The sequence below is a fragment of the Miscanthus floridulus genome, chromosome 17 (genome assembly GCF_019320115.1).
Source record: "Miscanthus floridulus cultivar M001 chromosome 17, ASM1932011v1, whole genome shotgun sequence".
NCBI lineage: Eukaryota > Viridiplantae > Streptophyta > Magnoliopsida > Poales > Poaceae > Miscanthus > Miscanthus floridulus.
In genome coordinates this window covers 99,555,231-99,570,071 of record NC_089596.1, presented here as the reverse complement: position 1 = coordinate 99,570,071, position 14,841 = coordinate 99,555,231, and the positions used below count along the sequence as shown (strand labels likewise).

Below are 14,841 nucleotides of genomic sequence, written 5' to 3'. Positions count from 1 at the left end.
GCCTGCGCTCACGCTCCGGACTCCTCCGCGGAAACTGGCGGCGATCACGCGGCGGATCCTCCTCCACCAACTCTCGACGCAGAGCCACGGCCGTGGCGGCCGCGTTCCGAGCTGCTGCTGCGGCGGCCTCCGCGGCCTGCTGCGCCTGCGCGGCTGCGGCCTCTTCCGCGGCCAGACGCTGCGCTCGCTGCTCGGCGGCGACGGCGGCTGCTGCTGCTCTCTCTGCGGAGGTGGCCATGCTCTTCCCTGTCTCTCAACTAGCTCTGATACCAATTGTTGGCTGCCAGAGGGCAGCTTGGCCAACAGGGCGCTTGGATTGTATTGCAAAAATGACTTAGTGATACAAAGATGCTAACCACTGCATATATATAGGCAAGTGGTGTACCTACTCCTTAGCATATTCTAACTGCATAAAGCAGATACTATGATTCCTACTTAGTTACCAAGACACCATGATCAACTTGGTTGTCAACAAAACACATTACAGTAAATAGTAAATATCTATAGCAGTTAATTTAGAAAAACAAAAACACTATGCTAACTACTGACACGGCGCCTGTAAGATTCTGTCGCGAACGGCGTCGCACAAAAGAGGGAACGGCAGTGCAATTCTGGCACGGCCACGTGAGCCATCAGAGACCAGCTTTTGCTAATCTGGTATGGATGGGACGTGCCTGTGATTCAGACAGGTTTGCTTTGCAGATACGGCGAACCAATAGTGGACGTGCTCGTCAACAGGTGCGCTGTCTGCAGAAATGCTACTAGTAGTACTCCTACACCTGGAAGACGTATTTTCAGACGCAAGCATTGCTTGCTACTAGTAGGATCCGTTTAGAGATGATCTGATGATATGTGCAGCGCTGGGTGCTTTGTGGAGCATAACAGTGGTTCCTGAATGGAATTTCGCCTTTCTGGTTCCTGACTCCTGAGAGACAGACAGCAGAGGCCGCCCAAGACTTCGCGATAGAAGGCTAAAGCGGCCCATGGATCAAATTGTGCAGTCCAGAGAGGCCCACGAAGAAAATACGACTAGTAGTTCTGGCACCCTTTTCAAGGCCCATCTTGATCGTATTGACCGTTCCCCCGTCTCTGAGGTTTATCAATTTTGCGTCCAGGTTTCCTCCTTTAACCTCAAGAGATATTTACATGTACGGCCTTCGAAAACCGTGTCTTCCTTCCATGGTCTCTTTTTTTTTACTTACCCGTATTGCCCAAAAACGAATATCTCTTCCTTCTATGGCCTTCCTGATTTCTAATATTTTATTTAGGTTTTACGTGTCCCAATCTATTTTTACCATTTTCTTGAAATATTTAGAAACTTGGAGATATTTTTGGTTGTTTAGAACCCTATTATATGTTTGTCAGAGTTTTTAAAAATTAAAAATGACAAACTACATTGAAATCCACCTATCTAGAGGGAGATCATATCCACTTTTGTAGTTTAAGGAAGAAACTTTGACTATGACTACAATCATTCATTAACGCCTCTAAAATTGACTTGCAATCCTTATAACAAAAACTTGACTTACAAACAAACATTTAATTCTCGCGGCAAGAACCAAATCTTGGTTCATTCACTTCATTGTTAAAGACAAAAGATGGAATAGAAAAACAAGTCCAGCTCACTGCTCAGCACCGACCTGCTTTCTGCACCGACCAAGGCCCAACGGTCCAGCTCAGCACAGGGACGCAGGGCGTGAAGCCCACTAAGGCAGCCGCGTGGCCCGCGTCGTTCCAGCGCAGCGGCGGGAACCGACCGACTCCGTCCGCCGCCAAGCAACCGCGTCGCTTCGGCGCTTTTCCTTAACCCTTTCGAGGGAGGGCATTCGTGATCCCCGATTGGCCGATTCTCTTTTTCCCTCTCCACATTTTTGAAAGCAGAAAACACAGGCTCACGGGACCCGTGCCGTCGGCGGCGACCTCGCGATGCTGCAGATGCTGGGCCTCCGCGGGGGGAGCCCCAGCCCCAGCGCCAGCGACGCGCCCCCCGCCATCAGCGAGGACGGCGGCGCGGCCGCGGGTCCCGCGCGCCCGCTGCGCCTGGCGTACTGCGACGAGAAGGGCAAGTTCGTGATGGACCCCGAGGCGGTGGCAGCGCTGCAGCTTGTCAAGGGCCCCGTCGGGGTCGTCTCCGTCTGCGGCCGCGCGCGCCAGGGCAAGAGCTTCATCCTCAACCAGGTACGGCGCGCGACGGGGCGAGCTTAGGTTTTTGGGTAACGCCGCCTGGGTTCGCGCATCGGTGGTACGGTGCGCGACTAGGGTTTCGGCGTTGATTTTTCTGAGATAATATATGCCCGGCTGGTTTATTTGGGGGCTTCGTGCAGACCTTTGAAAGTTCAAGTGATAGTTTTTGCAACTTGATTTGTAGGGTTTGTTAGGTAACATCTTGGATTCTAGGGTTTATTTACTGGTGGAATTGTAGCTTTTGCCCGCAATTTGGAAATATGTTGCGGGTTGACAATGTGTTTGTCAGAAGCATTATGTTACTAGAACTCAACATGCGTGCAACTTTCAGAGAAAGGGAATTGAAATTTAAGGATTAAGCAATGTGGGTGGCTTAATTCTTGATGAAATGGTTAAGGGTGAAAAGTTGTGTTCATACATTAGGTGTGTGGTTTTTGTTAGCAAAATCAGTGTTCCAAACGAAGTTGATGCACTTAAACTACAGTTTGGCCACCTTATAGGATTGTGATATATCGTGGTATTAGAATAGTGTATTACACTTTTATTAGGAAGTGAATGCTTTGCCTTGATTGTAGGAGTATTGGGTTTTTGGTTGTAGGTGTGTTCTCACCTTTTGAGGATTAGTATGGTTGTCATCGTGCAACTAGTTTGGTGAACCTTGTTTATATTTTGGAATCATATGAACGTTACATTTGCATGCATGGTTGGTGCTTTAAGCATAGGATTCTGCAAAATCATATGGAGAATTGCTTGAGATTGTGCGACAATAATAATTGACAAAAGCTTCACAAGTCATTGGTTAGCAGTTCTTCGGTGCCTATGTTCAAGAACCACACTATGTAGGATGTGAAAAAATGTAGGAAATAGGAACACATAAGTTTGGTTAAACATCACTATGGGCCTCAACTCGCTGTTGAAACAGTGATTTGATTTAGGCTTGTAAAAGTGAGGTGGGAAGGTGTGACACAAATTGACAAGGAGTGAAGATTACTTTTAATTTTAAATGGCATATACTGGCATGAAGTCTTTAAATGTCTTCAGGAATTTTGTGGTTTTAATTAAAGTATGGGAAAATTTCTGTTGCTTCCTGATATTCTAGGTTCTAGATTCTAGACTTTCCCATTTCCTATTTTTGTGTTTGTAGATGGTTTTAAGTGTGCACGCTAATGCTTTTCAGCTTCTGTAAGCGCATTTGGATCCATGAAATGAAATTTGGAAAGTATTAGTAATTTGAGATGAGGTGGCACTCTTCTGAGTTACTATATACCCCATACCCAGCTTTAATATAAGTTGATTTTCTTTTATTGTGCATTATTTCTGTTTAATCCTCTGCCTTACTTGATAAAATCTGCCCTCTATGTAGCTTCTTGGGCGAAGCAGCGGTTTTCAAGTGGCTTCAACACATCGTCCTTGCACCAAGGGACTTTGGATGTGGAGTACGCCTTTGAAGAGAACTGGTCTGGATGGAACTGAATACAGTCTTGTGTTGTTGGATACTGAAGGAATTGATGCTTATGACCAAACGGTATGTATTAGCTGCTTACCCTTGAATTAACGGCCTATCATTCAGACATTGACAATGATATGTGTTTATTGAAATTAACAATTATGATATTTTGTAATTGGATCTACACCTTATTTTTTTGCTGAGCCGCACTTTTGAGTGAGTCATAGCAATGAGGAGTGTTGACTATCGTTTACTTTTCTGGTGATTTTATTTGGTTGTTTTTGTGTAATACTACGTATGCTTGTAATTTCTGCAATGTTGTCTCATTCGTACTCTTTCCCTTTTGGCAGGGGACCTATAGCATCCAAATATTTTCCTTGGCTGTTCTGTTATCGAGCATGTTCATCTACAACCAGGTACATATTTCTGAATGAATGAATTAGTCATCTTGGAACGTGGAAGGAAAGACTGATACTTAGGTGCTTCAGTTGTATTTTTTTCATATTGAAGGACGCTAACCTCTGAGCCTTCTGCTTTTTCTAGATGGGAGGTATAGATGAAGCTGCGTTGGATAGTCTCTCGCTTGTCACGGAGATGACAAAGCACATACGTGTCAGGGCCTCAGGTGGAAGGTCCACTGCATCTGAACTTGGGCAGTTCTCCCCTGTCTTTGTTTGGTTGTTGCGAGTAAGACATTTCATTCCTTTTATCATGATATATTAATTATGTCTGTTAATGTTGAATGCATTGACTGTTCCCTAGCTGTGTGTCATCTTATAATTCGTCAAACATGACCTCAGGCCCTATTATGCATCAGACACCTTTGGTATGCGATGACATTGTGCTTCCTTTCCTACAGGACTTCTACCTGGATTTGACAGAAGACAACAGAAAAATTACTCCACGGGATTACCTAGAACTAGCACTGAGGCCTGTTCAAGGTGGAGGAAGGGACGTATCTGCAAAGAATGTGGTATGGTAGACTTTTATAGGTGAAATGTAGTTATGTACTTCTGCTTAGGTAACTTGACATATGGACTATCCTTATACTTCTTTTGTTGTTCTGGAAGATACGGGAGTCCATCCGTGCACTTTTTCCAGATAGGGAATGCTTTACACTTGTGCGACCTGTGAACAATGAGAAAGATCTCCAACGTCTCGATCAACTTCCTGTAAGTATTTTTTCCTTCTTTGGACTAGAGTGAATGTCTGCTATTGGTGGCCTTGTACTTAAAATGCTCAACACATATCATACGTCGTAGGTAGAGTCAAACTTTTCCTAAGCTCTCCATTCACACAAGTAGCAAAGTACCCACCTGACATATTGTTATATATAGTGAAACTATATTATTCTGTGCATTTTCCCAGTAACTACACATTTTTATCATGGTAATAATAATATACACTTACATGGTACAGTGCAAGAAGGCAGTCTTTTACACAACTTCAATCATTGATATGCATTGTGATATTTTTGTTAAACCTGTAAATTTAACTCTATGAAAGTGCGCTCTTGAAACAAATCGATACTTATTGTGTTATATGTTCGATCTCAATATTCACATGGATAAGATACCAATAGCCAAAGTTCAAACAATTTGACTGCATGTACAAATTATTTTTGTCCCTTCAAGAGTTAGAATCATAATCCACGTTCTGGCGTAATCATATTGTTCTAACAGATTGATAATGATGCATTTTTTCCTAATTTCTATGTTGCAGCTGAGTAATTTCCGGCCACAGTTCAGATCTGGTCTGGATGCTTTCACGAAATTTGTTCTTGACCGAACAAGACCAAAACAACTTGGAGCTAGTACAATGACAGGCCCTATCCTTGCTGGATTGACACAATTATTTCTTGATGCCATTAATAGCGGTGCTGTCCCTACAATATCTTCATCATGGCAGGTAGGTTAAGATTATAATTACAGCCATGTGGCTTATGTCGCTTAAATCATTATTAAGATATCGGGTTTCTCTTTGGATTAAAGTTATCTTGATTATTTTATTTATTTATTATGCAGAGCGTGGAGGAGGCAGAATGTCGGAGGGCATTTGATTCTGCTGTGGGCACTTACAATTCTTCTTTTGACCACAAAAAACATATAGAAGAGGTAGGGTTGCTAATAAGTGAGTTGCTGGATGCTCTCATTTGAATTTTCTGGAATTTATTTTGTCTTGTTGGCGTTTGCAGGACTCTTTGAGAGAAGCACATGAAGATGCTATGAGAAAGGCTATCAGTGCTTTTAATGCTTCTGCTGTTGGTGCTGGGGCAGCTCGTACAAAATTCGAAAAGCTTCTTCACAGTTCTCTCAAAAAGGCCTTTGAGGTGACGTTATTATTACCATCAATTGGTTTTGAGTCAGCATGCCCGCTAACTATTTTCTTCCACATGAACCATTGATTAATGCCTGCCAATTGCTGAAGTAAATTACTTGTCAATTACAATCTTTATGCATGGGTAGGCTAACTGTGAAGCACATGAATGCAGGACTACAAAAGGAATGCTTTTCTGGAAGCTGACTTGCAATGTTCAAATAAAGTACAGAAAATGGAATCAAAGCTGCGAGCTGTATGTAACCGTCCAGATGCAAAGTTAGATGACGTAGTCACGGTAAGACAGCGTAAACTTCTTTGCTGCTGTAATTAATTGTCAAGAACCTTATCCTTCATTATTGTTTATGGTAATGTCCTTGTTACTTGATTAACTGTAGCTCCTTGATGGCCTGCTCACAGAGTATGAGTCAACGGCCTATGGTCCTGTAAAATGGAAAAGGCTAGCCACATTCTTACAGCAGTGGTATTCACCTCTTCAATTGTCCTGTTGTTGGTTGATGTGGAATGATTATCTCATTATCTCACGTAATCATTTTATTCTTTTGTTGGAACGATCACTGCAGTTTGGCTGGCCCCGTTCTAGACCTTTTCAGAAGACATTTGGAGCATATAGATGCTGAAAGGAATGCCCTTAGATTGAAATGCAATTCAAGCGATGATAAATTAGCATTGCTTAGGAAGCAGCTTGAAGCAAGTGAGGGTCATAGAGCTGAGTACGTGAGGCGCTATGAGGAAGTTCTGAATGATAAACAGAAAATTTCGAAGGATTACTCTATTCGTATAACTGAACTTCAGACCAAGAGTAGCAAGTTGGAAGAACGGTGCTTGAGCTTGTCTTCTTCTCTTGAAACTGCAAAACGGGAATGCAATGATTGGAAGAGCAAATATGATCATGGTATTCTGCAGCAAAAGGCAGATGAGAGTAAGTTAAAATCCCAAATTGCTTCCCTGGAGTCGAGGGTGAGTATCAGTGAGGGCAGATTGTCGGCAACACGTGAACAAGCTGATTCTGCTCAAGAGGAAGCATCAGAGTGGAGACGCAAATATGAAGTTGCTATTAGCGAGGCCAAAACAGCTCTGCAGAGAGCGGCTGTAGCACAGGAACGCACAAATAAGAAAGTGCAAGAGAGGGAAGATGCTTTGAGGGCAGAGCTTGCTAACCAACTATCTGAGAAGGTAATCATTTCTCTCAATGTTATGGCGCGCACTCTTTCTCTCAATGTTATGGCGCACACTCTCTCAATGCTCAGGAAAAGAAAATTATGGTATATTCAATGTTATTTTTCTTCCAAGTCTTGTTATGTGCTTCTTGGTCACTTTGTATTTGCTTGTTATGTATAAACAGGAAGAGGAAATTTCAAGATTACATGCAAAACTTAGTCAAACGGAAATTCATGCTACAAGTTTGATCTCGAGGCTTGAGGTATGTCTCTTTCCTTATTTGACACTGGGAAAATGAGTCGTTCCTTTCTTGGCCTTGAAATTTTCTTCGTTCCCTATTTGACACTCACTTCAACTTTCATCCCTAATTTGACACTACCGTCAAATCCGTTAGCTAACGGTGTTAACTGGCTGTTAAAAAGACATTTTTGCCCCTAGAAAAAAAAGCGGCGAAGCAAATTTGAGAGGAAAAAAAAACCTACGCCCGCTTCTGATGCATGCGCCCAGGCGCAGGTTTTTTTTTCCTCTCAAATTTGCTTCGCCGTTTTTTTTCTAGGGGCAAAAACGTCTTTTTAACAGTCAGTTAACACCGTTAGTTAACAGATTTGACGGTAGTGTCAAATTAGGGATGAAAGTTGAAGTGAGTGTCAAATAGGGAACGAAGAAAATTTCAGGACCAAGAAAGGAACGACTCATTTTCCCAGTGTCAAATAAGGAATTCTCTCCTCTCGAATCTCCTCCCTCTCCCTACCTCTCAACATAATCTCATATTGCAATAAACAAATTCAGGCCACTGAAGCAAAGTTGAAGAGCCACGAGTCGGATTCTTTGGCTTTGAAGGAGGAGATCAGATCACTGACTGATAACCTGGAGTCTATTAGAAGTGAAGCTCTGTCACGTGAGAAGGAAGTTAGGATCCTGGAACAGGAAAAGAACCATCTTGAGGAGAAGTATCTGTCACAGTGCAAAAAGTTTGATGAGACAGACATTAGATGCAAGGAAGCTGAAAGGGAAGCGAGACGAGCAACGGAATTGGCTGATGTAGCTCGTGCAGAAGCTTCTGCTTCTCAAAAGGATAAGGGGGAAGCTCAACGGCTCGCAATGGAGAGGCTTGCACTGATAGAAAGAATGGAGCGACAGGTTGAAGCTCTAGAAAGGGACAAGGCTAAGATGGTCGAAGAGATTGAGAGACTTCATCAGTCAGAGAAGGATGCTGTGTCCAAGGTCGCATTGCTCGAAAGAAGTGTTGATGAGCGGGAAAAAGAAATTGATGAGATGTTGAAGCGGAATAACCAGCAAAGGTCCAGCACCGTTCAAGTGCTTGAGGGTCTGCTCGCATCGGAACGTGAAGCATGCGCTGAAGCCAATAAGAGGGCAGAGGACCTGTCATTGATGTTGCAAGCGACTCAAGGCAAACTGGACATGCTCCAACAAGAAACCACACTTGATAGCAAGCTCAAGACCTCTGCAAGGCGCTTAAGGGATGAAGCTACAGAGTCTGTACAGGATATGGATATCGATGAGGATAGTGTGAGGCGACGGAAACGATCAAAAAGCACAAGCAGCCCTTTCAAGAGCAATCACACAGAGGACGGTGGTTCTGTGTTTATTGGTGAAGATACTCACAACGGGAGTCAGCAGGGGACAGAAACCGAAGACTATACCAAATTCACTGTGATTAAACTGAAGCAGGAACTCACCAAGCACGGATTTGGTGCTCAACTCCTCCAGTTGAAAAATCCCAACAAGAAGGATATTGTTGCCTTGTATGAAAAGCATGTCGTCGGCAAGTAGTAGTTCCTCAGCAATACTTGTATGCTTACTCTTTATGCTTTCCAGACTTTCCTGTAGCGGTGAAGCTTGAGTTGACACGATCGAGATTGAAGCGAAACGTGCATGTAACTTAATTTAAAACTCTGGTTTTGTGTATTTCTCCAATGGTGTTGTTCATTTTAGCATGCATCATCGGCAAGCACTTGTATCAGTTTGCAATTAGGAGTCGTGATTGAAATGCGTATCTTTTATTATGTGCTACTGTAGAGAACAGAAGGCTGGTGAGACTGAACCAGCCGAAGTTCAAACTTGAAGGAATGAACTGATTGAAATATCCGGAGCAGCATAAGCCTTTTCTTTTTCGTATATGTGGGTGGTTTGAATAATCGAGTAACAAAAAAGCAAAGATCCCATTCCAAAATGTAGGGCATGTTACGCAGAACCAAGCTTTTTCTTCTTCTTTTAATAAGTTAATATAACTTCAGCTATAGGTTTGCATTTCACATGTTTTCTATAAGATGTTGGTTTGAAATTAGTATGCGTATTTCACTTAGTTTGGATAATACTTTGACTAGCAGTTATGTCATTTAGTATGTATTGAATTGTTTTCATATGAACGGAGTAATTGATAAATCACGTTGAGCCAGCTCGGTGGCTCGATCCAAAAAATGCTCCGATTGAATAGTTTTTTCTTTTAATATAAAAATGAGCTGATTTTGAGTGACTTTCGATTTTGGCTCGGCTCATTAGGCTCGGCTCGTTAAGCTTGGCTTGAAGTTGGGTTTTAAGCAATTCAGGAGACCACGATATAAAAGATCATGTCAATTTCGAAAAAAGCTCGAAAAAAGTGTACTTGGCTTGATATCCAGCCCTGATCATTACAATGAAAATTAGTACTCAAAATACAGCTTGTAGATTTGCTCAAATCCTTGCACGCCTTAAAAGGGAGGATCGGAGTTCGTAAATGAACTTAAGGGAGGAGTTTGTAAATGAACGTAGTTAGAGGGCAAGAACATGATATCTTTATACAGTCCCAGCACAACTTGGAAATTGTGATGTAGTTTCAGGTCCTGGGGGTTTGGCCTGATGACACGATGACCTGCTCCTAAATGCCTATTTAGCCGGTAAATTTGATAGAATGTGTATAAATCTCTTGTCCTGAATTCTTGAGATGATGATTCAAGGACCAAAGCTAGCCCTTGCTGCATGCACAGCAAAGTTAGGCATGAAGTGGGGAGCCGCAACAGGGGCAGGAGGTGCCCTGTTACTTGGTGGGAGCCCCTGGTCATACCCCATCATTGCTCCTGGGCTGTAGAACTGATCGACTCCGCCGTTTGCATCCCTGAGGACGCCGCCACCACCACCACCACCACCACCACCCTGGTGATGGCCGCCGGCAATAAATGCGTCGCTGCTGCCGGTGACGGCGACGGCGGCAGGGAAGACGACGGCGGCCTCCTTGGCCATGGAGCCGCACTGCCTGGGCTGCGTCTGGAAGAAGACCTTGGAGACGACGAGCTCGCCGTCGCGCTCCTCCTCGTCGGAGCCGAGGTGGTACTGGTGCATCACCCAGTTGGTCTTCTCGGGCTTGCGCTGCTTGCCGTAGTTTGTGTAGAGCACCAGGATCTTCTTGTACCCGCGGGGCCTTCCGTTGGACAGCACCGGCCTGGTCTTGCCCGTCTTGTGCCACCGCGTCTCCCCTCCGCCGCCGCCGTCGTCGCCGTCGCCGCTGTGCACCTTCCGCCGCTTCCTTGTACCAGTCGTGTACGCCCTGGACGGCCGGTGGAAGAAGTGCCGGACAAGACCGTCCTTTCTCACACCTGAAATTAATGATATAAAGAGTAAGGTCGCTCGAGTGATCACTGATTATTGCAATCTCAGGCAGCACATCGATCGATCGATCATCATGCATATGCATGCAGATCCAAAACAAAACATACGGTACGTACGTACCGGGGAGCCTCTCCGGGTGAGTGTAGCAGATGCCGTTCTCGCCGTCGATGGTGGGGATGAACTCGTCCACGAGGGGGTGGAGCTTCCGGGTGTCGGGCCTCGCCTTGCCCTCCAAGTGCTCCAGCAGCTCCTGGTCCGTCGGGTCGAACTTCACGCCGGCCGGCAGCCCCGGCAAGTTCTGGATCGTCGTGCTCTCCTGACGACCACACATTATATTATTTGTTCATCGATCGAGCCCTCCATCAGCAATTAAGCAGCATGACATGGAAGAGTGATGCATATTGGGCGCCTACGTACCTGCTCATATTGGGCGCGGTGGCCGCAGGAGGGGCACATCTTGACCAGGACGGCGAGCGACGCCGCCGCCTTCTTGCCCACGGCGGCGGCGGCCGGGGACAGGCTGCTCTCCACGGCGGCGCGCACGTCGTTGAAACCATTGCACCACGTCATAATAACAACCCTTAGTTTCCTTCTCGATCCACAACGAAGCGCGCGACGACTACCAGTAACTATCTAGATCGACATCTCCATCTCCATGAGGACAGCAGGCAATTAAACAAAGCTAACAAGAGCGCCCGGCCGGAGAGGAGGAGTGCTAGCTGCCGCAGGGTTAAAACAAGACGACGACGACGACGACGACGAAGTGAGAGAAATAAAGAGAGGGAGACGGCGACGACAGGGATCGGAGAGGGAACAGCAAACAAAAGGGGGTTGGTCAAGGAAAGAGAGCTGAGGGCGAGAAAAGAAGGAAGCTACAAGCTGCTAGATAGATAGCTTGTCCCTGTTAAAAGCTACCCGCGATCACACACCACCGTACAACACTGTCTACCTAGTCTCGCAGTGCAGTGATCCCTCCATTGATCCCGGTCCAGCCAGACGGTGATCCCTTAGTTTTCTCCTCGCTCTTTTATTACGTTGTTGCTTGGGCCGGGACAAGCAGTACGCACCATCTAGCCAGTGTGTGTAGAACGAAGGTAAGAAACACAAGCAAGCAAGCAAGAAAGGTAGCTAGGTTCCATACACAGTAGGTAGATGATGGCATGTTGCTTAGTCCTCACGTATAGGCACCACAAATTCTTCCGTATACGTGAGAAGGAAACCAGGGCCGGCCGGCCGGCCGGCGCCCGGCGGATTCTCTGCGCCGGGCAAAGTACATGAAACATGCGTGCATGCATGCACCGAACCTATTATTTATTAGTTCCAATGTTTCTATGCATGCATTTGGAAAATATGAGAAACATGCGTGCGTGCGTGAATGAGATCGATCGATCGAGGTTGTTGACATGAGCCCTTCCCGTGTACTTTTCGCCCGTGTTAAGAGCAACCACGGCACGCATGACGATTGATGAACACTACCTTCTGCATATCCTCTCTTGTCACCTTATTATGTACTGCCTCCGTTCTAAATTATAAGCCACCTTGATTTTTTTGATATATTTATCTTGCTATGCGTCTATATATAATACTATATTTAGATACGTACTAAAATGGATGAACTAAAAAAATCAAAGCGTCTTATAATTTAGAATAGAGACCGTACTTATTACTGGCTCGTGGCCGTGACTGTCCATGCATGGAGGCCGTGCATTCAGGTTACTGTACACTAGTCCCTCGATCGGTCCTAAAAAAGAATGCGAGTCTAGAACTGCCGAAGTCAAACTATTTTTATTTTACCTAAATTTCTAAAACAACAACAACGTACAGTTATGGTTCTAAATAAATATATAAAATAAAACATATTCCTTTTAATAAATCGAATAATACTTATTTTTGAACGTAACAGCAGGAGCTCTGCTTTTCCCTTTAGAGAAAAAAATAAGCTTTATGTACAAAGAGTGGTGAGGGCAGAGAAGAAAGGACACACATCCGTAATACAGGGGCGGGGGTACAGCACGAATAGAAAACACCCATCCCTACTCTGAGAGCCCTTCTGTATTGCTCTAAATTTTTTCTTTGTTTCGTTTGACCACCTGAATGATAGTAGAATATTTCATAATATATAAATGGATATTTTCGTTGAAGGCATGTCTCTGTTAGGTTTGATCTCCCACCAGTTAGACCCAACGGCCTTTTTGGGCCTTGTTCTCGCGCCCTGATCGGGGGCGCCCAACCCTACATGGTGGGTGGCCCCCCGTCGCACAGCGCTATAAAGGAAAGGTGGGGGCCGGGGCTCGCAATACAAGGTTCACCGCGCCGCCAATCACCCCACCGACATCCTAACTCTAACCCGATCTTGAGAAGGGGCGCTGCCAGCGACGGGAAGCACCACCGACGCCGGCAACGCCACCCCGACGCACACGCCGCCGCCGAGGACGCCACTGCACCGATTCTCCCTCTCCACCGAACATCGCTGCCGGCGCGCAGATGGCGTCCACCAACGAGACCCCGGCCGGTGCTTCGACCACTACGGCCTTCGATGGTCTGCTACCTCTCACTCCTCTTCTCTCTGCCTCTCATGTAAATCTTGAACATGTATTCTATTCCTATGCAAAATATCCCGATCTGATGAATATGACTAAAAGAAAACCAACAATGGTACCGGAGCTAGGTTCCGAGAAGAAACCGGAAGGGGAAGAAGAAAGAAAGAAGGGTCGAAACCCTAACCCTAACTCTAGTTTCCCATTCGGATGAACGAAAAAGAAGAGAAATCCAAAAATACAGAAAACCGAATCGGCAAAAAACGAACCCTAACCCTAATTTTTCCCCATCCCCACCATGGGTTAATCCCAGAAGAGAGAAAGGACGAGGAAGAAGGTAAAAAGGGGGCGGACTCACCGTCGCCGGCGCGGGAGAAGAAGAGCCGATTCGGCTCTCTACTCGCTGGGCTCGGCCAAGGGGCGCCGCGGCCAGGCCGCTCGACGGCGGCGTGCTCACCCGTTGGGGAGCACGCGCGCTGGCGAGGGGGCCAGCGACGGCGCCGAGGCTAGCTCCACTGCCCGCTCGCTCGTCGTCGCTCGCTCTCGGTTGCGGCTGCGCTGCGCTGAAGAGAGATGAGAGAGCGCGGCGAAGAAGAGAGAGAAAGGGCAGGGACGAATGCGCTAAGGTTTCCAGGGCACCGGTCGCGGCGACGTTTTTGATCCGTCCGAAACGGACGCTTGGCCGTCGGATCAAGATGGACGCTCGAGATTTGATGGGCCAACCCGAGGCCCAGGCGGGAGCGCACTGCCGAGGCACTTTGCCGGCCCAGGCCCAGGTTGCGGCCTGGGTGCGGGCTAGGCGCGCGCGGAGGACTGGGCCGAGCCGGCTTTTGTCGTCTTGGGCCGCGCTGGGCTGAAATGAAAGAAGAAAAATTTTCTTATTATTTTCCAGGAGCAATTTTAATGCATATTTTTGATGAATTTGAATGATTTTGATACAATTTTCTGTGCAAATTTTATCCAACGATATTTTGCTCAGAAAACAGTGAATTTTTAGTGCTTCTGGAAAATAATAATATGAAAAGATTATTAATGTTTCCGCTGTGCATGATAATTATTGTTCTCTTTGATTAAATTTGAACCAACGGGATAATTTAATTTTAAGAGAAGTGATGAATTTCTGATAATTTTGATGAGATTATGATGTTATTTTCTGACCAACGTTGTTAATAACAATATTATAATTTTGATTCATGAGAAATTATGCATTAATTTTACTTCTGCCCAACGGTGATGTAAAATGTTTGCATGGATGAATTATAAGTTTTAATTTGACCAACGTTGAGTTAAAGCATGAAATTTTATGCATAAATGTTTCTTACTTACTCTGGTGTGATTTCAGGAGGCAAATGCATTGTGAACATTGCCAACATCCCGACACTCATTGGGATCAATCACCGTGTGTGGCGGGAGAAGTATGAATTAGAACTTGCGTTGGAAGAGGTCGATTTTGCCATCACCTCACCATGTCCTACTGAGCCAGAGGACCCGGTGAAAGGTGAAAATGAATCTGACGCGGATTTCGCTGCTCGAAAGCGTGATCATGCTAAAATAAGAATGAAATATGAC

General features: G+C 45.4%; 2 protein-coding genes across 2 annotated transcripts; one reads left to right on the top strand and one right to left on the bottom strand.

Moving 5' to 3' along the window:
- The first annotated feature begins 1,823 nt into the window (after positions 1 to 1,823).
- Positions 1,824 to 9,236, top strand: LOC136516844 (uncharacterized). The gene is made up of 14 exons (XM_066510338.1): positions 1,824 to 2,178; positions 3,548 to 3,709; positions 3,982 to 4,047; positions 4,175 to 4,318; positions 4,491 to 4,604; positions 4,702 to 4,803; positions 5,354 to 5,539; positions 5,656 to 5,745; positions 5,826 to 5,960; positions 6,123 to 6,245; positions 6,346 to 6,431; positions 6,532 to 7,144; positions 7,314 to 7,391; positions 7,919 to 9,236. Exons 1-14 carry the CDS (start codon positions 1,927 to 1,929, stop codon positions 8,921 to 8,923), a joined length of 3,156 nt encoding a protein of 1,051 aa, XP_066366435.1. The 5' UTR covers positions 1,824 to 1,926; the 3' UTR covers positions 8,924 to 9,236.
- A 502-nt stretch (positions 9,237 to 9,738) lies between these two features.
- LOC136517177 (NAC domain-containing protein 73-like) lies at positions 9,739 to 11,616 on the bottom strand. The gene is made up of 3 exons (XM_066510701.1): positions 11,153 to 11,616; positions 10,856 to 11,051; positions 9,739 to 10,722 (listed from the first exon to the last, which is right to left on the bottom strand). The coding sequence occupies exons 1-3, from the start codon at positions 11,303 to 11,305 to the stop codon at positions 10,082 to 10,084; spliced, it is 990 nt and encodes a 329-aa protein (XP_066366798.1). The 5' UTR covers positions 11,306 to 11,616; the 3' UTR covers positions 9,739 to 10,081.
- Positions 11,617 to 14,841: the final 3,225 nt, after the last annotated feature.